The sequence below is a fragment of the Rhamphochromis sp. 'chilingali' genome, assembly GCF_963969265.1.
Source record: "Rhamphochromis sp. 'chilingali' genome assembly, chromosome: 1".
In the NCBI taxonomy this organism is placed as follows: Eukaryota; Metazoa; Chordata; class Actinopteri; order Cichliformes; family Cichlidae; genus Rhamphochromis; species Rhamphochromis sp. 'chilingali'.
This window is the reverse complement of record NC_137929.1, coordinates 45276262-45300036: the sequence shown is the minus strand read 5'-3', so window position 1 is coordinate 45300036 and position 23775 is coordinate 45276262. Positions and strand designations below refer to the sequence as shown.

The 23775-nt window shown below is 41.2% G+C and overlaps 1 protein-coding gene across 3 annotated transcripts; it reads right to left on the bottom strand.

The window, feature by feature from the left end:
• Positions 1-5694: 5694 nt before the first annotated feature.
• LOC308406403 (myelin-oligodendrocyte glycoprotein-like) lies at positions 5695-23138 on the bottom strand. Of its 3 annotated transcripts, none has more exons than XR_013973537.1 (5): positions 16785-16912; positions 7770-8147; positions 7525-7605; positions 6973-7088; positions 5695-6870 (listed from the first exon to the last, which is right to left on the bottom strand). XR_013973537.1 is itself a non-coding variant. In XM_080897396.1 (5 exons), the coding sequence occupies exons 1-4, from the start codon at positions 22861-22863 to the stop codon at positions 6982-6984; spliced, it is 663 nt and encodes a 220-aa protein (XP_080753522.1). In that variant the 5' UTR covers positions 22864-23138; the 3' UTR covers positions 5695-6870; positions 6973-6981. The 3 variants fall into 3 exon arrangements, 2 of the variants coding, with proteins under 2 accessions (XP_080753522.1, XP_080753523.1); XM_080897396.1 differs by lacking the exon at positions 16785-16912 and adding an exon at positions 22767-23138; XM_080897397.1 differs by lacking the exon at positions 16785-16912 and adding an exon at positions 16368-16468.
• Positions 23139-23775: the final 637 nt, after the last annotated feature.

The following is a 23775-nucleotide window of genomic DNA, read 5'->3' as shown; positions in this document are numbered from 1 at the left end:
AGCAGCATAAAGGTGAGCTTTAAAGCTGAGAGAGACACACTGCACCTAAACTCTGCTACATCCATCTACAGTGAGTGTGAGACAGACGCTGACTGACAGCAGCTGATAAATACAAGTCTGTCTCTCTCCCTCCGCCCACTTCGCACACATTTAAAGCGCTTATTTTTTTGTCCCAGGCCCCCCCCTGCCCCCTGTATTTACCTGTTTCCAGGTGCCATTAATAATAATAATAATAGTAGTAATAATAATAATAATAATAATAGTAGTAATAATAATAATAATAATAATAATAATAATAATAATACAAGCTTACATAAATGTTAGCAGGGAATTTTAGTGCCAGAAAAACAGGAAGTTTTCTGCAACAGTAAAGGAAGCCTGAAAAACTCCAAATCAAGTGACGGGAAATTCCTATTAATTACAGTAAACAGTAAAAAGTTAACAGCCCACAAAAATCAAAAGCAGCAGTTAGTTCCTCTTTATTTCGATTTTTAATTAACCTGTAGTTCAAGAGCGCGGGCAAAGAAAATGACAAATATTTACAAATCCCAGCAAGAGTTGCACAAAAGCTGAATGACAGAGAAGAAGCAGCTCACCTGTTCAGACAGGAGCTTAATTAGCTGATCGTCACCACCATTCTCTTCATGGAGACGAGAAAAAATGATAAAACAGGCTGTTTTCTTCAGTAATATGAAGGAAGGAAGCGCTTCATGTCAGTCTGAGTCTGAAAGTAAAATAAGAAGAAGGAGCAGTGGCTTCCTGCTGACGTGCGATTAGTTTCCATTTTGTCTACTCCCGCTTTTAAACACGTTTTTAGTTATTCTAACTGTGTTTCCAGCGTAATAATCTTAATCCACACACATATTAATTCTCTTTACATCTTATCCAGTTCAGGGACCTGGTTCAGGGGAATTTATGACACAAGATGTGAAAGGTGAAAGGTCTACACATCTACACCCACACTGTAGTGGGTAGGTGTAGATACTCACAGCCAAAGTCAAAGACACAATTCAGCCTAAACGATTCCAACCAACAACCTTTTTTGGTGCGATGCAACACTCTTAATGACCACATTTAAAAGAACCTAATTCCTGTCAATGACTGCATCATGGGCGATTTTGCATGATGTCATATTTCTGCACATTTAAATGTCATTATATTTTTAGGTTAATTACCAGAAGTGCATGGTCAACTGCTGCCTGGATGTGAGGCTCCTTTCCAACATAAGCGAGAAGTAAAGATTAAAGTAATGTTGTAAAACACCGTGTGACATCCCAATACACAGAGTCAAATTGCTAATTAGCCAATATTAGCCCGAATACTTTATTAATCCCCCAGAAAATAAGGTGGTCACAGTTGCTCCAAGACTGAACTGTAACTAAGTAAACAAAATGAAATTATTAATACAATATTTTACAAAGTTACAGAAATATAATAAAAACATATCTACAAAATATAATAAATAAACCCCTCAAAAATACAGATAGCTCTAATTACAAATATCTCAGTGTGTCAGACAAAATTAAATATATATAGGCTACACTGAGGTGCCCGTCTTTTTATACTGATGGATGTGATCTAGAAATGATTTAGAAAACCTGACATTTCTTCAGACATGTATTATGTAGACGGTAAAAGCATTTGGTCATCAAACATTTCTTCACATTTCTTTAGAGTGATCCTGAGTTCTCCAGGACTTCTGAGGATCCTTCAGAGTGTTTATTTGGACATTCGGCGTTTTTTCACTTATTTTCCGTCCAGTCCTTATACCATTTTCAGAGGATTGCTTTTTTTCAAGCCACTTTAACCCGTGAATTATTCAAGCATAAAAGAGACACGAATTGGTGTTGTAACACCAATAACAGACAACTTGGTAAGGAACCCATTTAAAGTGTGTCTTTGCTACCAGCACTCTGTCACCAAAACACATCATTAGTCCCAGTTTCTTTACGTAGATCTAAAAAATGCCACAGACAACAGTTTGATAGAGATTAAATAACATTTTTACTCCAACAAGTTGATTCCCAAGAGCACGAGGGCTGCATAAAATAGAAAGTACTTCAGTGTTCTGCTCACCCAAAAAGACCTCAGCCTGCCCAGCAGATGGAGCTGATTTTGGACCTACTTGTAGAGAGCATGAGTGTTGTGCGACCAGTCCAGTTTATTGTTAAGGCGAACACCCAGGAATATGTATGTGTCGACCGCCTCAATGTCCAAACTCTGACAGTTCCTCCAGATTGTTCCCCTCAGATACACATTCAATAATGGCTTTATCATCTGAGAACTACTCGCGGACTGTGGTCTGTTGGCAAGGTTGTTGAGGTGATGTCCAGTCATGTTCCTTACAGCTTCTCCCTCAGCAGAGCCTGTTGGATTGTGTCGAAGGGACTGGAGAAGACAAAAGTGAAGTGACTAGATGCAGGAATGACATATAGTGTTTGGTGACAGGGAGTGGGGGTGGGGAAGAAAGTGGGACCTGAATTAAAACATATGAAAAACAGATTACATTTATCCACCCACTCACTCATCCTGATTGAGGATGACTCGCCTAACCTCAAACCCTTACTATAACCCATTCACCACCATGGTCCAAAGAACCACACTCCTGTCAATGAGTGCATCATGGAAATTTCTTATGATGTCACATTACTGTATTCTTTAATGAAATATTTAACATATTTAATGTAAATACTGATTTTATTATGTGTAATAATGAGAAATGACACAGGGAAGAAGTATTGAACACATGAAGACAGAGGCATCTAAAAGGGCATGGAAAGTCATGACACCAGCTGAAATGTATCACTAATTAAAAAGTAATCCTGTCACTTAATATAAATTAATTGTCATGATACGTTGTGTGGCAGGCAGGAGAAGGACCCAATAGCAATATTCACAAACACGGGGATGAACTTAAGAAACACAGCTTTAATGCTGGCAGGACAGAATACAGGACATGCAAAACTAAACCGGAAAAACGTAAACTAATACTCGAAGGTAGACACAGGGAGATCCACACAACATGAGGGAGAACGCGACGCCGAACAGAGGGAGACTCAGACAGAAATACACAGAGGGTAAACGAGGAAAGTGGGCACACACGGGGAACACAGGTGATACTGATAATCATAACGAGACAGGGCGGGGTGAACTGAACATGACATGTACAGGCACAGAGGTTCAGACAGGAGGAGAGAGAGCACGGGGAAAACACAGACATAACGGGCTGGGGAAACATGAAACAACCACAAAGGGAGACGAGGGCTCATAAATACATAGAGGGCACACAGGGGGGAGAGAGAGCACGGGGAGAACTTAGACATAATGGGCAGGGGAAACATGGAATAAAACATAAGGAGAGACGAGGGCTCACAGATACACAGAGGGGCACACAGGGGGTAAAAGCCATGAAGGGAAAACACTTAGGGAACAACACAACAGGGCAACTCAGAAAACATGGCCTAAATAAGGAACGAAATACAAAAATACAAGGAACTAAGAATACTGGGCCCACATGGCCCAGGACCATGACATTAATATCAGCTGCTTTCATCCCTATAAAATGTATCATTAGCAAGGTGCCACACAATAAACATCACATGATGGGTAAAACCAATGAAAAGCTTTACAGCCTTATTGCAAAACATGCGAAACTTACTGATGGCATTAGTTATTGAAGAATTTCTAAACTACTGAAGGTTCCAGTGAGCACTGTCGGGCCCATAATCTAGAAGTGGAAAGAACATCATTTTACCATACCAGGTGCTCCCCACAAGATTTCAGACAGTGGAGTGAAAATGATCAGAGGAGTTGTCCAAGAGCCAAAGACCACTTGTGGAGAGCTACAGACAGACCTGGACTCAGCAGGTACAGTTGTTTCAAAGAAAACAAGTAATGCACTCAACCACCATTACTTGTTCTTAGTTAGCCAGCTGTATCTATATGTACAGTACTACATAAAATACAGGGTCATCAAAACCCATTTCTTCACATTTTGTATGGTGTTGAGCAAGAGTTTTCTGAAGTCTTTTACAGTTCTTTGAAAGAGCTGACAAACCTGAGAGATGCATCTGCCCCTTCAGCTCATCCAGCTGCTGTTCACCGAAGCCTCATCAGACATGGTCTCAGTGGAAGGGTGGCTGTCAAGAAGCCATTCTTAAGGAAGGGAGACAGGAACAAAAGGTTTAGGTTTGCTAAATTACACAAGAACTGCACTGAAACTCAGTGACACTGGTCCGATGGAGTGAATGCCATCTGTTTCTGTGTGTCATAATTAGCCTCATCAAAGAGAGGTGGAGTAAAGATTTTCAAAGATCTCATCGGCTTTCAGTAGTGGATTGAATTCAGTCATGGGCATCATTAACAAAAAGAAAAGTTTACAACTGTTTGAATGAAAGTCGTTGCTCACAGTATTTAAGTAACTTTACTGTAACATGATTTACAGTAAGGGTGCAGTAATTAGTGTTGCTAAGTTGTTGACAGGATTTTCCCTTTTTTACTGTGAGACCAGATGAAAGATTGATGTGCTTCACACATGGCGATGCAGCCTGCCTCGTTTCTTTGTGGGCAGCTAAAAGTTTAGAGTTCACAGCTTGGTTGAGACAAAGATTTGAGATTAATGCAGCTCACTTGTAATCTCCACGTTGCTGGTTAGAGTCCCTGTTCAGATCTCTCTGAGATGACTGTTTTTGTACATGATCTCTGACAAGACCAAACTACTCATGAATAAACTCATATTTAAAATCACTCCTTTGTTCCAGCGCACAGCAGTCACTGCGGGAGTCAATATCGGCACATGTAGGGACAGGTTTCCCAAGCTGGAAAAATTCGCTTGTGGCAGTGGACATTTTGCCAACCATATAACGTTAGAGCATACAATGTAAGAGCAGGTTTGAACAATGTGTTTGTGAGGCACGTCAGATCAATGAGAGGAATCTGAAGGAGGATCAATACGTCACACATGTAAGGCAAAGTATTCTGGTATTGTTTGAGACTGTGTGAGTGAATGTGTGTGACCCTGTGTGAAACCTGTGTTACATCTCTGACTATATAGTCTCGTCAACGCGCCCACAGGCATTTTGTTTTTCCAGCGGGTTGTGTTAGAAACTTTTGTTTAAAAAAAATTTGGGGCAGACTGTGGGCTGCTCACGTGTCTCGTTATTTTGATTGTAATTTTTTATTTTTTTATTTTTTTTGGGGGGGGGGGGCAAAATTAGAAAACTGTTTTAAGTAAAAAAAAAATATATAAATAATAAAAAAATAATAATAATAATAAGGTGAGGTGACAGAGCATTGGGAGGTAAATCTTGTCCTTCAGTAAAAGCATCCTCCAATAACAGCTGAGATTTCACTTTTAGTGAAACAAATCTGTAATACGTTTTTTACTTCAGTACAGACATAAATGAATGTGTAAATCAGCCCCTGCTGTACTGCTGTTGGATGAAGCACTGTTGTCATGCTGAGCTAATCTAACAAACAGCTCAGGTCGGCATGTTTTCATGTGGATGACCTCTGTGAATTGAACAACATTGCTGACCTGTGATGATAACACAACAACACAAGGCTGAACTCCAGCACAGATGTTAGTCACTGAATAAATGATGCAAACACACTGAAATCATTTGCAAATGAACTTTATCTGAGAAGCAATTGTCTGGAAACATTTTGCCTCAAATTTAAGTTTAATTAGTTGGAAAGTCCAAAATAACAAAAGGTTCAAAATATAAAAATCAGTGTTTCAAAGAGAAGACCTGCTTTTCTTTAAGAGACATTTTTAAATAGAATAAGGCCTAAAACAACAGAACTATATATTAGATATTCCTTCTGTAAGAAGGAAGCAGAAAGTTGAGCTTGATAAAAACAATCAGTATGTCAGAGTGACAGTTAGGAACTTTAACAAAACAAACACATGGAAAGCACCTTTAGCTCCAAGCTGTCCCGAAAGACAAAATAAATACCTACAATCACATCACAGCAAACATGTTTACATGAGTTCAACCTGATCTAGTACTGTTGTAGTCTGCTCTCTAAAGGGCAGAATAAAGTAAGATTTCACCCATAATACAAAACAAAGTGCAAATATTCACTCATATCTCCTCAAAAATACAAGATGACTCTAAGAGGCTCTTAAACAGGTTTCATTTTCTTAGTAGCTAAACTAGCATTTCATGTTCCCACAAGCTACAAAAAAAGTTCAAACTAACGCAGGTATAAATGCAAGAACAGTTAAAGCACTTCAGATCTAGTTCTCGTGAAAGGACATCCAATTAGACTTAAGTGTTTCTTTGTAAATAACCTCACATGCAAGAGAATTTATATGTGAGGTTATTAAGGTTTGATCAAAGTCTCACAAAACAATTTCAGTCTTAGTGCTGCAGTACAACCTGTGGTTAAACCCTTTGGAAGTCAACAGACCAGTCATACAATCTCAGGCACCATCACAGGGATTGAAGGTAGAATTCAGGTCCAAACAAACTGCAGGACGTCATGAAATTCACCTGCTGCAGGCCCACTGTGCCCACAGGAGGCTGGAAAAGTTCTTCGGCTCCTCAAACAAATAAAAAACATCTCAAAGTAAGTAAGAAGTTGGCACTTTCTCCTCTCTTAATGTTTCCAATGTGCCCATGAGCAAGGCATCAAAATTTTAGGTCCTCACGCTTTTGAAGTTTGATCCCAGAAGTCGAATTTGGCAAAAAGGATGGTTGTTGTTGACTCCAAGAAAATTACAGGACATAGTGAAATCCTCCTGCTGCAGAGCTGCTGTGTCCACATGAGGCTGGAAAAATCAATGCTTTTAATTAACGTTCAAGTAAAGTGGGTGATGCTTGCGCCTCTGTTAATGTTTCCAATGCGTCCAGCTGCACTCGCAAGCTGGAGTAACAAAGAACAGACACACAAACAGTTTTCCTTAATTTCCATCCTTCAGCCATGAAGTAAATGCATAAATATCTAAGATTTAAGGCTTACTCATACTTCTGTTTTTCAATGCTTCAACTCTGTGAACCGGTGTCCTGCGACTGCGACACAGAGCAGAATAAAAACACAGAAAACCACAAGTGGGATCAGTCGGCTCCGACGGGACAAACCACCTGCCAAACAAAGATGAGATCTACTGTAGGACACAACATGACATGTCACATTTATTAAACTATCAAGCACAGAAGTTACACAAAGTTACATAACAGTGAAATGAAGTTAGAATTACTGAGATATCAGTCCTGACGGTCATTTTAATGCTACAAGTCCCAGAATTCTCAGGGCAGCAAACATGACTTTGTCAAAAACCACAGGAGAATAACTGATACATTTACTGCTTCACAGAAATAAATAAAGAGATCTGCAGAGCTGCTCCCAGGATATTACACTACACTTCCTGCATCTACTTCAAAGTAAAGCAGCGCACGTTAAACATTTTGAGGACTACACAGAGAGGCTGCCATCAGTGAGAGAAAACTGCATCATAAAGGTGATTTAAATCCATTTCAAGACTTTTTAATTGTCTTGATTTGTTCCTCATGTTCTCACCTTTACTGTGAAACTCATCCATTGGCTCAGGAGTTTGGAGAGTTTCAGGATGCAGTGGTGTCTCTGTTGTCATAGTTTCAGCTGAATATAAGATTGTAAGAACATTTAATTATTTACAATAAAATAATATCCAGAAGTGTTTAAGGAGCAACACCAAAATAAGTTGTTGGTAAAATAACCCAAGCACACCGATCTTTAAGGCAAGTTTGAAACCAAACAACAAAAATCTTTTTGGTCTGACTCACCAACAATCAGGCGAACAATTGAAGACTTTGTTCGACTCTTTAACTTTGGGATGAAACATCTGTATCTTCCTTCATCTTCTTGTGTCACATTAGTGATTCTTAGTGAGATGTTTCCTTCTCTCAGGCCGTCTGTGAACAACGCCGTCCTCCTGACGTACGATGGGATCTTCATGTCGGGGACCTCTCGGGCGTCTCTATAAAGATGAACATATTCCACTCGACTCAGACGGTCGTTGGGGTCAGGACGACGATCGGGCCGCGACCACTCCACTGTCAACCCCGCCACATTAAACTTTGGCTCCACGCGACACGGCAGGATGACATCATCACCTGGAGCGGCCAGGATAGGCTGAAGTGATCCAACCACATCAAACTCACCTGAGGAGGAGAAATAAATACACACATCCTGCTTAAAAAGTCAAGTATTTTCAAATAACCATTTACTGGTGTTGTCCTTACAAAAATAAATAAATATAAAACGATCTATATGTATATATATCTCTATATATCTCTATATATATGTATATATATATATATATATATATATATATATATATATATCTATATATATGTATATATATATATATATATCTCTATATATCTCTATATATATATATATATATATATATATATATATATATATATATATATATATATATATATATATATATATATTAGGGGTGCAACGATACACAAAATTCACGGTTCGGTTCGGTTCAATACTTTGGTGTCACGGTTCGATATTTTTTTGATACAAAAAAAATGTTCATGCCTTTTTAATTTGTCATTTATTAAAATTATAAATATATATTTTAACTCAAAAGTACAGTTTTTAAATTTAACCCTAACCCTTGTGCGTGTTTTTTATTTTGACAGCAAATGCGCACCTGCGGACCAGTTATGTGCACCTCTGGTTATTTAGCTCATCATATTGCAGCCACAGAAATTCTTTTGTCCATGAAACCATAAAGCTGCACTTTCTTTTTGCCTTATAGTCTGATTTGTCATAACTTCTCCGTTTTGTGGTAAGCTTTTCTTTGGCTGTCACTTCTTCACCCTGACCTGTCTTATTTGGCTCAGCAGAACTAAAATATATATCCTGCTGCTTTTACACACGCACTCACATAAGCTCAGCGATTCTCTGCGCGATCAACCTCTCACATGTTTAAGCTTGCTGCGGGAGATTTCACTTGTCATGTTTGCGTAGTAAGCTAACGATTAATAAGACGATGTCAGAGGAATTGGTGCACAAATTATCATCACTCACAGATCAGTGCTGTCGCTCTCTATACACAGTTCGCACGATTGCAAAGTGAAAGCAAAAAAACAAGCGCAAATTCAAACGCGATTTCAATATGTCACATATTGACAGTGGCTCACCGATGCCAATGACATAATTACCCAGCTACATTTTTGAAAGAATGCAAAAGCATTGACATATATTTTTCCTTCCTACAATAGCCCGACGGGCACGGAAGAGATAGATTTTGGTAGCCCGACTGAAAAAAATCGCTAGCCCCAGGACGTCGGGCTATCGATATTGCGAGCCCTGTATCTGATTGAGGAATCACTCATCTTTGGAAAAGAGAGTTTATTACAGAGAAATGTCTCTTTCCAAAATAAAAGCTATACTATCCGCTTCTTCTGGGCTATATTCTCAGCAGCATATTAAACATATCAGGTCTCCATAAGGAGAATCCTGTGCTAACAGCTGTCTAAATGACTCGGCTAAAGTTTATAGCATGCGTGCTTGTTGTTTTTGTCTGCTTCCACTTGTCTTTGCACTAGGATGATGTCGGCGTAAATGTGCAGTCATATTCGTTGTGTTCCCACTAGTGCTTTCAGGTTAATCTCGTTGAAATGACCTTAACGCCACAACACGGCAAATCTCCGTTAACGAGCTACCGCCGATCGCCCCGTGCATGGGGCTAGACGGCCAACACGTTAACGAGCTAACTGCGCTAACACACTAGTTCCCACCCATGTAATTGAGCATTGCATGGCACATCCAACATACTGTTTTACTTTAGTCCATGACTCGCTTACCTTCAGGGTCATACGTCACATGAAAACCAAAATAATTCCAAACGCCAGATCTGAATGAGGGTGGGGGAGGTCCATGTTGCAAGGAGAGCTTAACTTCTGTCTCACTAGCTTGCCCTGCGCTCTTCCTTCTGACGATGCTGTCTGTGTTGAGCGCTCAGTGGATCTGCGCTGGACAGTGCAGCCTAGGCGGAGTAGTCGAACGCAGATTCACTGAGCGCTCAACGCAGACAGCATTGTCAGAAGGAAAGTTGATAAAATAAATTACAAATTTTGTATTGTTCGATACATATGCGTACCGAACCGAAAGCACTGTATCGAACGGTTCAATATCGATACGAATATCGTTGCACCCCTAATATATATATATATATATATATATACACCAGCTGCTAGTTGACGAGAGACACCCGGAATGGCTAACCGAAGGTCGGACGGTCCTGATCCCCAAGGACCCCAAGAAGGGACCGGTCCCCTCCAACTACCGACCAATAACCTGCCTCAGTACTACATGGAAGCTCCTGTCAGGCATCATATCGGCTAAGATGAACAGGCACATGGGTCAATACATGAGCGGGACACAGAAAGGGATTGGCAAGAATACCAGAGGCGCAAAACATCAGCTACTGGTAGACAGAACAGTCACCCGAGACTGCAAGACCAGACTGACCAACCTGTGCACTGCCTGGATTGATTACAAGAAGGCCTATGACTCAATGCCCCACAGCTGGATACTGGAATGCCTAGAATTGTACAAGATCAATGGGACCCTAAGAGCCTTCATCAGGAACTCAATGGGGATGTGGCGTACAACACTAGAGGCCAACTCCAAGCCCATAGCACAAGTCACCATCAAGTGCGGGATCTACCAAGGAGATGCTCTGTCCCCACTGCTGTTCTGCATAGGCCTGAACCCCCTCAGTGAGATCATTAACAAGACTGGCTACGGATACCGACTACGGAACGGAGCAGTTGTCAGCCACCTCCTGTACATGGATGACATCAAGCTGTATGCCAAGAGTGAACGAGACATCGATTCACTGATCCACACTACCAGGCTATACAGCAATGACATCGGAATGTCGTTCGGACTGGAGAAGTGTAGTCGGATGGTAACAAAGAGAGGGACGGTAGTCAGAACTGAGGGGATTGAACTACCAGAAGGTAACATTGCAGACATAGGGGACAGTTACAAGTACCTGGGGATCCCGCAGGCAAATGGGAACCATGAAGAGGCCGCTAGAAAGGCTGCAACCATCAAGTACCTGCAGAGGGTCAGGCAAGTCCCGAGGAGTCAGCTGAATGGTAAGAACAAGATCCGGGCCATCAACACGTACGCCCCTGCCCGTGATCAGGTACCCTGCTGGGGTAATAGGCTGGCCAAAGGAGGAGATAGAAGCCACTGACATAAAGACAAGAAAGCTCCTTACCATGCATGGAGGGTTTCACCCCAAGTCCAGCACCCTGAGGCTGTACGCTAAGCGGAAGGAAGGGGGCCGGGGACTGGTGAGTGTCAGCACCACAGTCCAGGATGAGACAACAAACATCCAAGAATACATTGGGAAGATGGCCCCAACTGACCGAGTGCTCAGTGAATACCTCAGGCAGCAGAAACCCATGAAAGAGGAGGGAGACGAGGAACCATCATGGAAGGACAGGCCCCTGCACGGTATGTACCACCGGCAGATAGAGGAGATGGCTGATATCCAGAAATCCTACCAGTGGCTGGACAAAGCTGGACTGAAAGACAGCACAGAGGCACTAATCATGGCAGCACAAGAACAAGCTCTGAGTACAAGATCCATAGAGGCTGGGGTCTATCACACCAGGCAAGACGCCAGGTGCAGGCTGTGTAAAGATGCCCCAGAGACAATCCAGCACATAACAGCAGGGTGCAAGATGCTAGCAGGCAAGGCATACATGGAACGCCATAACCAGGTGGCCGGCATAGTGTACAGGAACATCTGTGCCGAGTATAACCTGGAAGTCCCGAGGTCAAAATGGGAGATGCCCCCAAGGGTGGTGGAGAATGACCGAGCTAAGATCCTGTGGGACTTCCAGATACAGACGGACAAAATGGTGGTGGCTAACCAACCGGACATAGTGGTGGTAGACAAACAGAAGAAGACGGCCGTAGTGATCGATGTAGCGGTTCCGAATGACAGCAATATCAGGAAGAAGGAACACGAGAAGCTGGAGAAATACCAAGGGCTCAGAGAAGAGCTCGAGAGGATGTGGAGGGTGAAGGTAACGGTGGTCCCCGTGGTAATCGGAGCACTAGGTGCGGTGACTCCTAAGCTAGGCGAGTGGCTCCAGCAGATCCCGGGAATAACATCGGAGATCTCTGTCCAGAAGAGTGCAGTCCTGGGAACAGCTAAGATACTGCGCAGGACCCTCAAGCTCCCAGGCCTCTGGTAGAGGACCCGAGCTTGAAGGATAAACCGCCCGCAGGGGCGTGCTGGGTGTTTATATATATAAATAATTAATACTATATCTACCTTTTAAACACTTCTAATTTCATAAAAAGGTTATGAAGAGCAAATTTTATTTCATTTATAAAAAAAAGTAGCCACGCCACAGCTTCAGACAAAAGTGACAGAGCTTACCGCACAGTGAGCTCAGTGTAGTCTTTTGACCTTCTCCCTGATAAAAAAAGGCCTTAAACCCAACAAATACATGTCCTCAAATAAGTACAATAGTAGAGTGTCAGCAGAAATACTGTGTATTAATTGAGAATGTGAGGACAAATGAACCAAGCTAATGTATGCACTTAAAGCCTGGTGGGGCTTGGGATTACATTGTCTGTGGTCACCTCTTGGCTGAAAGAACCTATTTTTCCCCACACACAAAACCCCTTATAAAGGCTTCGGTTGTAATGGCTTACCAAGCCATTACATGAGTTGACTGATTGTTTTGCTTTTCCATTATGTTCCATCACAAGCAGTGTTGGGTAAGTTACTTTAAATTGGTAACTTAGTTACATTACTAGTTACTCCTATCAAAAGTAACTCAGTTACTTCAAGTTACTCGTTACTTTCAGAGTTAGAGCTGGGCGATATATCGAGTTTTTAAAAAATATCGATATATTTTTATACGAGATATAAGATGTGACAATATCCTTTATATCGATATAGTCTATGTTACGTTATAATTATACTTGTGGAGCCGCAAGTTTGCCTCTCTTTCGTCCACTTTTGTCTTTACGCAACGTTACTCGGCCTCGCCTCTCCTTCACTGAACACAACTCCCCCTCCTCCCCCATCGCTTCACCTGCAGGAAGTGACAAGATGGACACGGCAAATCTCCGTTAACGAGTTAGTGCGCATCGCCCCGTGCGTGGGGCTGGACGGCGTCAACGTGTTAGCTAGCTAACCACGCTAACGAGCTAACCACGCTAACGCCATGCAGCCCAGAGGTGCTGCACGGACTAAAATCCTTTCATTTTCTCAAAAGTTGACAGCGCGCCTTATGTATGAATTCTGGTTGTGCTTGATGGCCGCGAACCGATTTTATGTGGAACACGGCGCTCAGCAATCTGTCAAAAAATGTTTTAGTACGACTTTGGTAAGCTACGGAGCTGCACCGCTTGATGGATTGTCGGAGCATTACGGCTGAGCCTCGCGGAGTGATACGTACTGTGCTTCAACGTAATATTACCCTACTGTGTATAAGGACCATAAATGGCACCTGTTAAGAGACGTGGTTGCGAAGCGGATTACAAACTCCAGGCTGTCAGTCACGCGGTACAAGTTGGGAACAGAGCAGCTGTGAAATCTGTCTTTGTTATTGTGCTCAGCGTCTTTTAGTTTACATTTTGACTGCACAATTGTGAGCTTTTTGTTATGCACAAAAACAACATTGTTTTCTTTTATTTATGGACCATGATTATTTAATAAATGCTCATAATTTATTTTTGAGTAAATCTTATGTACATCTGCTCTATGTTCATAAAAGTGCCTGTGTGACATCTGGGACACAGCTTTGACTAAGAACTCTCTTTTTGTTCTTACTTTATGACTTTAAAAAAAAATATCGAGATATATATCTTATATCACCGTCCAGGTAAAAAATATCGAGATATATATCTTATATCGCCATCCAGCTAAAAAATATCGAGATATGAATTTTGGGTCATATCGCCCAGCCCTATTCAGAGTAACTAGTTACTAGGGAAAGTAACTTTGGTTTTACTCAGAATTCTCTTGTTAATGTGTTGCTTCCATAACTGGATACCCAGCAAGACTGCCAGTCTTCTAGCTTGCTTACTTGCCACAAGTGCACTGTGCCACCTACCAATAGAAAGGAAAAAATAATGTGCCCATTTCCACGAGAAAAATCCCACGCCTGATTCTATCCTAGCCTGCTTTTTACATCCAACACAAAAACTGCAGTCGTGGTGCTTTCGATTGTACTCAGAACTCGGAAATTCTGCCTTCTGAATAGGAAGATGTAGGTAACACCAGACTGCAGATGAGCTGCATACAGAGCTGGACTGGGACAAAAAAATCGTCCCGGGCATTTTGACTAGAGACCAGCCCACCATTATAGGAAAAATCATAAAACCTTTGAATGAAAATAAACACACAGTGATGTACACTGTTCTGATGGTATATATGTATCAATCTATCAATTGTTTGTTGCAAGACTCAGATAATTATTTTTTTAAAAGTGAGACATTTTAAATGAGAATAAGAAAGTATTTCCTTGTGCCCCCTTTCCCTGTTAATGCCCTACATGGACCCCTGGCAACACTTTACTAGACCCGCCCCTGCACAGTTACCAGCTGTCAGTTACCAGCTGTCAGCTACGTCAAAAAGGATCCTGGTGTTATTTGTCTCTCAGAAACAGTTCATAACTTCCCTTCAACTCATTCATGTCATCTAAAGGGTAAACCTGTTTCTCCATCACAGCTCTGATGATTCAGTAAGGACATCTCCTGGTTTCATCTTCATGTTTCCCTCTCATCACATAACCAAACCATATCATGACCAGCAGGTTTGCAGCTGTGGTTCCAGCAAACATCAGCTGATACTAGAAATTAATATTAAACAAATTCTAACAACAGCTGATTAAGCTTAAACGTGCTGCTGTTGTTTAGCGCGACATCCGCTGGTTTCCTCTTTCTGGCGCAAAGTGGGTGATAAATAAACAAGAGAGAAAAGCCGATCAGCTGATCATTGATCAGTTTCATGATTGAAGTAGAAACAGGAGAGGGAGGGGGGAGAGAATGAGAGAAGAAGAGGCAGCTGTGCAGCGTAAACACAGAATAACTCCAGCTTTGTGTCTTTTTCATTGTAGCTGAAGTCCGGGACAAAATGTTCCTTTTCACCTCAATACGAAACGCGTAATATTTTCTCTGAATATGAGACGATTCTGTTTTTTACGGGATGGTTGGCAACTCTAATAATTAACCTTATGAACAAAATAAAGTTCAACATCAGTAACATAGCACCACCCAGCTGTATAGAAACTCCGTCATGCTAGCTAGCACGCAGTACGGAAAAGCTCAGCATAACGAAAATAAACTCCACCTAAACTTGGTTCATATCTGACTCAGAGAGACTGCAGGTTATAACTTCTTACCTGAAGTTCAGTTCACCTGACACTCTCGGACCAGCGGCCTCTTCGGGTCTCTCCTCTTGCGTCCCTTTTCCTTCATCCACCTGCTGGCTTCCACCACTTGCTAATGTTACTGAATCTGTGGAAGCTCCGCGATAGCCACCACACGAAGTAACGAGTAACGACCCTATCTAAATCCCAGTAACGAGTAACGCGTTCCCGGTTTTGGCATAATAACTAGTTACCGTGCTCGTTACCACAATAATAACGTAGTTACTGTAACGCGTTACTTAATAACGCGTTAGTCCCAACACTGATCACAAGACATGCAGTATAATTTAGTTCACAGCTGCTGAAAACAGTCTAACAGCTTATGTAGAAACAAAAATACCACCAGGACATTTTAGGATTTTATTCATGGTAAATGGCCTGTATTTGTAGCGCTTTTCTAGTCCCTAAGGACCCCAAAGCGCTTTACACAACCTGTCATCCACCCATTCACACACACATTCACACACTGGTGATGGCAAGCTACATTGTAGCCACAGCCACCCTGGGGCGCACTGACAGAGGCGAGGCTGCCGAACACTGGCGCCACCGGGCCCTCTGACCACCACCAGTAGGCAACGGGTGAAGTGTCTTGCCCAAGGACACAACAACCGAGACTGTCCGAGCCGGGGCTCGAACTGGCAACCTTCCGATTACAAGGCGAACTCCCAACTCTTGAGCCACGATCGCCCCCATATTCATATTAAAGTATTTACTAGTTTGACTGTGTTTGTCCTTAACACTGCCAACATCCACCACACAACGCATTAAATTACCACTGAGTTTCATCATTGTTTTAAATTGCTTTGTTAAATTAAATGTTGTATATATATATTACTGTATCCATACATACAGGAACGCTTCACATTAGAATATAAATCTCGTTTAGTTAGATCATCAAACCCAACTACATGTGCGAGCCATCCTATGTATAGCTTTATAGCTTACCTTCAAGAGACACGATGGGGGAAAGCAACAACAAGAACGTGAATATAGTAGAAACACTGACACTTGACTCTTCTGTGTCCATCTTCGACAGGACTATGTGACTGCAGAGCAACTGATGAATGACCGGTCTGTGGGCATGTTGGAACTAATCACGTGACAAAGGTTGAGTCATGCTTTGGGCCATGAGTCAGCTGCCTGCCAACATTATGTCACACGTCGACGTGTTTTCAGGTTAAACATAACCGTTCCGTTAGAATAAAGTAATTCTAATGTTACTTTTAAAGAGAGGTTTGGAGTGCTGTAATATTTTAGCCAATGCGTAGAAGATGTTATGCATTCAGACAGGAGCGGTTTGAATCCAGGAAGTGCTCGTTCTCATTAATGATCAAACAGTAGATCAGAGCAGAAGCGGCTCACCTTTTCAGTCAGAAGCTTCATTAGCTGATCGCGACCATCGGGTTCTTTATCGAGAGGAGAAAACTTTATGAAAAACAGTAGTGATGGTCCGCCTGAAGCTGACGCACCGGTGCGTGTGTGTGCAACGGTGTGCAAGGGAGAGAGAAAGACGAGGAGGAGGGAGTGGCTTATGTTTCCCTTCCAGGTTATGCTTCTTTTTAAAAAATACATTATTATTATTATTATTATTATTATTATTATTATTATTATTATTATTATTATTATTATTATTATACTTTCATGTTTCCATACATACTCATGTCTTTTTTTCTTCATTTTCGTCTGCTTGTCCAATTCAGGTTTCGGGAGGGTGGAGTGGTGGAGCCTATAGCAGCTATCATAGTGCTCAGAGGTGGATTACACACACTTAAATGCCGTGTTTAACAATCACTGTCTAGTCCTCCTCCACCTGATCTCCTAACAGCGATGAGAATCACTTTTCTTCCAGTCCTCTGCTTCCTGACGTATGGACAGAGGTGAGGACTTTTAACACATGGTCATTATTTCTAAAGCTCCATTGTTGGGTCACTAACACCTGAGGCATGACACCAACAGTAATCGTGTATGTAATAACAGAGAGAAGGAACAGAAAGGTGAAACCTTAGAATAGGACAAACTGGCTTCTGAGAAGTCTGAGCTGGAACAAAATGCCAACATTCAAAGTCAATTACAAGAAGTGCTGTGTAAGGTGGGGCTCTGAAGTTGTGCGATTTGAGTTCCCAGGCACAAACTGCAGTGTGTGCAGGGACTCATCAGCTCATCGACAAAGACTTTCCTGTGTCACGGTTTGGCTGATTCAGGCCTGTTGATGGACTGCCAAATCTAAAGATAATGTCTCGACTTGTTGAGTTTACTACCACTGGGACCCAGTGTATCCAGATCCGAGTCATGCTGCAAATATGTTTTAGATAATCTGTTTTCAGTTTAAAGTTGCAATCAGTGACAACCACCTGACTCTGGTTTGTGTGGTCTGACATATTTAAAAACCACTTTGCCTTTTTTCTGTTGAAGGTCATCGGGAGATGGTTGTGGGCAGTTTTTAGGTTTCATGTTAAAAACTATTGTAACCCTGTTTCAGAAGGGTTCAAACTGAACAGATGAAGAAATGAAAGGTACAGTTTAATTTGCTTTTAGAAAATGTTATTTCTATAAATCAAAGAAATCAAACTTTTATCTGATTATGTAATCTACTTGTGTGTGTCTAAGTATTCTTATTTCCCTTCCTACACATTGCAATGTCACAAAATTCAGAGCTCTGCCTTACTCGTCCAGTGTGGATGTTGGGTGCGATCACTTTATTTCTGCTCAGGTGCCTTAAAGCTGTCATGTCTGGGCCTCCTCTACCTCATCTCCTGACAATAAGTCTGAGTCACCTCCCATAATCCTGAGTAACATCCATCCTGCCTCTGTCAGCCCTTTCCTTCCTAAAGTATGGACTAAAGTTGAAAATTGGAGTTAGTGAGTTCCTTTCACTACAAAATTTTATTTTGAAAGGGGTACGATTACTGTACATTTCACAAATCCTGTTAAACTGAATTTAAAAAGTGTGTGTGTGTGAAAGCTTACCTCCAATGCTTTCATCCCGCCTAACTGATAAGAAGGAATATGACGGAATATATAAATGCTGTATGATATTTATTCCCTTTTTATCGCTGTCACATGCAGCGTGGTAGTTTGTGCAGAACACTGGGAGTACAAAAGCTTTCTGATGCTGAGAACCACAGCTTTAATAAAGAATGGACTGTTAAGTGTTCATTGAGTGTGTCGCTGTATGTGTCTCTGTCCCTACGGTGCATCGACTTCCTGCTCATACCAGCCATCCCTGCAATAGATGGACTACTGTAGAATACAACAGGAAATTCCTTTGCAACATCTACAGCTTCTGCTGAACTACTCACTTATTTTTTTCTACAAGCCCATCCAAATATAGCAACCACAAACCAGCAATTAGAGGAAATGTAGGATAAATTTAGCACATACAGATTAGGCAAAGAGGATGTTTAACCTCACTGAACTTCTTCATTTGGCCAAAGACTAAGATAGCTGGTTTACTAACACACTCTTTATATTTACACATATTTTAAAATAGCATCAGCTAAAATGTAACTGCACATCCTCCATAGAGTGATGAACATTTACTTTATTTCTGCTCTCCTACTCCCCTCTTACAGAATAATATATTGTATATATTCGATTGTCATTTAGACATGATGATAGTATTTGGAGTCACAGAAGAGAAAACTCAGCAGAGCTGTTCCATGAGTCTTTAACTCAATCTGTGAGTTTACATCATCATCTGAATGGATGCCAAATTTGTATTTTTTTTATTCTAGTACTGTCTGTGTGTGTAAACTCCAGAAATTAAGGGATATCACATAAATATCTGGAAAAAAAAGACATTGACGTTCTCCTTTAAGTGTTGTACAAATCACCTTCCCACAGTGTGTCAATTGATCTTCATGCAGGATTGAAGTTTTCTCCTAATAACATTGTGCTATTTGAATTCAGAGTTTAATAAATATTCCATAACTTCACTTCATTGTGATACACTTCTTGGTAAAGACAGTAAACATTTGAAATTTGTGGTATCGAAGATGAAACTGTGACATACATCCTCCACAAATAGGTTTACAAAGCCGCTCTGACACTGTGAGCTCACCAACTCTGTGCACCATTATTGAGCCAAACGTGTGAAAAGTCAATCATGTGTCTGTGTGTGAGCATCTGGTTTTGCATTTTATAAATAGATGTAGCAACAAACTGATCAGCCTGTGATGTTTTACTTCAGAATACCAGAGGAAGCACGCCTCTGTATTTCATATGAATTCACAGGAGACTCATTTAAATGCTTTACAATAAATGATTTAAATAGCTGTACAAAAAAAGACCATTACAAGTTTGTTTACCACAGAAGTTTACTTTGTGATTACTATGTTACTATGATCATTTTTTATAGTTATGGTTTCAGTCTCATGGTATTAGTCTTCCTTTTTATCCTTAACTCAATAAGTTTTGGTTCATTTTGATTCACTCGAGCTCATTTAGACATTTACCTACAAAATGCTGATTTAAGTTAGTGTGTAAACTCACTGCTGGATGGCAGTTGATTGTACTGAACTGACTTCTGTTTTATTACCCCTCCCAACTTAAGCGCAAAATTGTAGCTATGGGGTCCTCTGTAGGACACACATGTATTAATCAGCCAGAAGACATCAGAAACATTAAATTTAGACTGTTCCCATAATGGAATAATAAGGAATAATAATAATAATCATGGAATAATAAGAGGATGTTTTTAATACAATATTGTCAAATTTAAAAAAGAAAGGTATTGAGACTTTATCGCAGTTAAATACATTATTTATTTCCAATACAGCCTTTTGACATGGTTGACCATAATATCTTATTAGCGAGACTTGAGCACACTGTAGGCATCAAGGGCGCTGCCCTGGATTGGTTTAAATCCTATCTCTCCAATTGGCTCTCTACGGTACATCTGGCTACATCCTCTTCCTCGGCTGTACCTGTTTGCTGTGGTGTCCCCCAGGGATCTGTGCTGGGCCCTACCCTTTTCTCATTATACTTGCTTCCTTTAAGTGCCATCTTTGAGAAATACCATATTGCTTATCACTATTATGCAGATGATATCCAGCTCTATTTTGAGCTAAACGACGATCTTGCTCTGTCTCTGAATAGCCTCCGAGAATGCATGTCTGAGGCCAAGAAGTGGTTGTTGTCGAATTCTCTTATCCTTAATGAGAAGAAAACCGAGATTATGATTTTTGGTAGTAATGCCCTTCGTGCCAAACTCCGGGATGCCTTTGGTTTTCTTAGTTGTTCTCTCTCTGATACTGTCAGGAATCTGGGTGTCTTATTTGACAGCTCCTTTTCATTTGACAAACAAGTGTCTGCTGTTGTCAGATCTAGTTTTTACCAGCTTCGTCTTATCTCTAAGGCTAGGCGCTATATCCCGCATAAAGATCTCGAAAAGCTCATCCACGCCTTTGTAACGTCGAGGCTAGACTATTGTAATTCACTTTATTGTGGTCTCCACTCTTCCCTTTTACAGAGATTACAGACAGTTCAGAATGCTGCAGCTCGCATTCTAACTAAAACCAGCAAGTTTGCCCACATTACTCCTGTCCTTGCCGATCTGCACTGGTTGCCTGTCAAATATCGTATTCAATTTAAAATTTTGTTGTTTACTTTTAAAATTACTAACAACACTGCACCCAGCTACCTTAAGGACCTTTTAAACCCTTATGCTCCTGCCAGGGCTTTAAGGTCATCGTCACAGTTACTGCTGGCTCAGCCCAGATCTCGACTTAAGACTAGAGGTGATCGATCGTTTGCTCTTGTTGCACCTGTGCTGTGGAACAATCTCCCGATTGGCATCCGGGCATCTGATTCTATTCATTCTTTTAAATCACAGCTTAAAACATATCTTTTTAAACTTGCCTTCTCCACCTTTTAATTGCTGGTTTGTTTGTTTGTTTGTTTGGTTGCTGTGACCTATTGACCTCTTGTATTAATTCCCTCCTATCTTTCTATTGGTGTTTTTTATTATGGTGGTACAGCTTTTATCTTGCTATTACCCATGTGCTGTAGTCATTCTTATTGGTAGCTTTTATCTATGAACATAACTCCTTATTTTTTTTTTATCCGTTATCAATGTTTGAACCTTTTATTGTTTTATGTAAAGCACTTTGGTATGCCCAAGGCTTTTAAATGTGCTCTATAAATAAAGATTGTTGTTGTTGTTGTTTTAATAACCCCACCGAGTCCATGTTTGGAGTAGAAGCCTGATTTGAAGCAGCAATGACTACAGCAAGACAGCTCCCTAGAAAACAGAACCAGCTTTAACCCCAGTCAGATATGCACACTGTTAGACCTCTGTGTTACCACCATGAATTGTAAATACAACGAGGCCATGGATTTGCCATGGGCTGCCCCGTGTTACCTATTGTAGCCAACCTTTACATGGAGAAAGTGGAAAGTAAAGGCTTTTTAAGAGAACAGCACCAAGCTGCTGTTACAGGTATGTGGATGACGCCTGGGTCACAATCAAAACCTAAGAAGTAGAAGCCTTTACTGTTCACATCAACTCAGTGGATAGAAATATAAAGTTCCCCGGGGAAGATACAAAGGATGACAGTTGCACATTGAGGAGAATAGAAATCTGAAGTTTACCAGAAGCCTCCACACACAGAGCAGTACCTCCTCTTTGACTCCCACCACCCTCTGGAACACAAACTTGGACACAAACTGCAGTGTGTGCAGGGAATCATCAGCTCATCGACAAAGGCTTTCCTGTGTCATGGTTTGGCTGATTCAGGCCTCTTGATGGACTGCCTAATCTAAGGATAATGTGTGGACTCGTTGAGCTTACTACCACTGGGACCCAGTGTATCCAGATCCCAGGGTATCAGAGTCATGCATCAAACATTTTATAGATACTCTGTTTTCAGTTTAAAGTTGCAGTCAGCGACAAGCACCTGACTCTGGTTTGTGTGGTCTGACATATTTAAAACCACTTTGCCTATTTTCTATTTAAGGTCTTTAGGAGGTGGTTGTGGGCAGTTTTTAGGTTTCATGTTAAAAACTGTTGTAACCCAATTTCTTTAGGCTCCAAACTGAACTGATAAAGTTTAATTAGTTTTAGAAAATATTATTTATATAAATCAAAGAAATAGTTCAATGGGAAGTGCCCATAGTTTAAGCACCTTGAAGCCACTCTACAAAAGGCCAGCCAGTTCGCAGAACTCACGAACGGAGCCACATCTGCTGAGTAAAGATATCAGCATACTGCTGCCGTTTAGCCAATGAGCGATGAGGCAACCCATTCACTTCACCAATCAGAAGACACAATTCTACCTCATCATTACGCACGCAGAGAGTTCGGTCGGAGCTGCAGGTGGGAAGAGTCAGCAGAGTTTTACTCACCGTGTGGATTTTCATTCCTTCTAATGCTGTTAGCGGTGTGCGTCCATGAGACTGTAAGTTTCTGTGTTTTATCGTGTTTGTTCTTTGCTGCGGCCATTATCCTCCCTTGTTTAATCCTTGGCGCACACTTTGTTTACCGATTGTTACTGCCGTTTACTGCGAAGCAGCCTCTGCGCTGCGGTCATTAAGGGACCGTCACTAATTTCTCATGTTAGCTCTAATGTAAAGTGCCTAGTTAGGATTTATGTAAATAGTAAAATTAGCATTTGTTGACACTCCCTTAATTTTGGTTGCATGTTCCACTATCCAGTATTGTTTGTATTGTTGTATTACACATTTAATTCACTCTGTTCACATAATTATGGAAGACTTTTATGTTCTTTCCAACAGAAACCACACCATCACTCACCACACGGCATATAGCATTTTACAGCCTGTTAAATCCCCTCACTCACATTATGGATGTGTGCTTTGGATTCTTGTTAAATAAATGAGTGAACGACAGATACCTGAGTGGCAGTGGATTTTGTGGATACGCCATCTGTTCTTATCGGACAACCCTGTTGAGATTGTGGATTCATAGAGTCAGCACCTTATCATCTACATCAGTCATAGTCAGGAGGTCAAGTCCATCCCTCTTAAAGTGACCTCCTCCATTACAGCCACTGTTGTTGTGATTTTATATAAATAAAAGTGACTTGAATAGAAATGATCTGATTATGTACTCTACTTGTGTGTGTCTAAGTGTTCTTATTTCCCTTCCTACACATTGCAATGCCACAAAATTCAGAGCTCTGCCTTACTCGTCCAGTGTGGATGTTGGGTGCGATCACTTTGTTCCTGCTCAGGCACCTTAAAGCTGTCATGTCTGGGCCTCCTCTACCTCATCTCCTGGCAGCAACAAGTCTGAGTAACATCCTTCATGCCTCCCTCAGCCTTTTCCTTCCTGACATATGCAGAAAAGTTGAAAATTGGAGTTTTATTTTCACTTTCACTTTGTCCTTCTCAC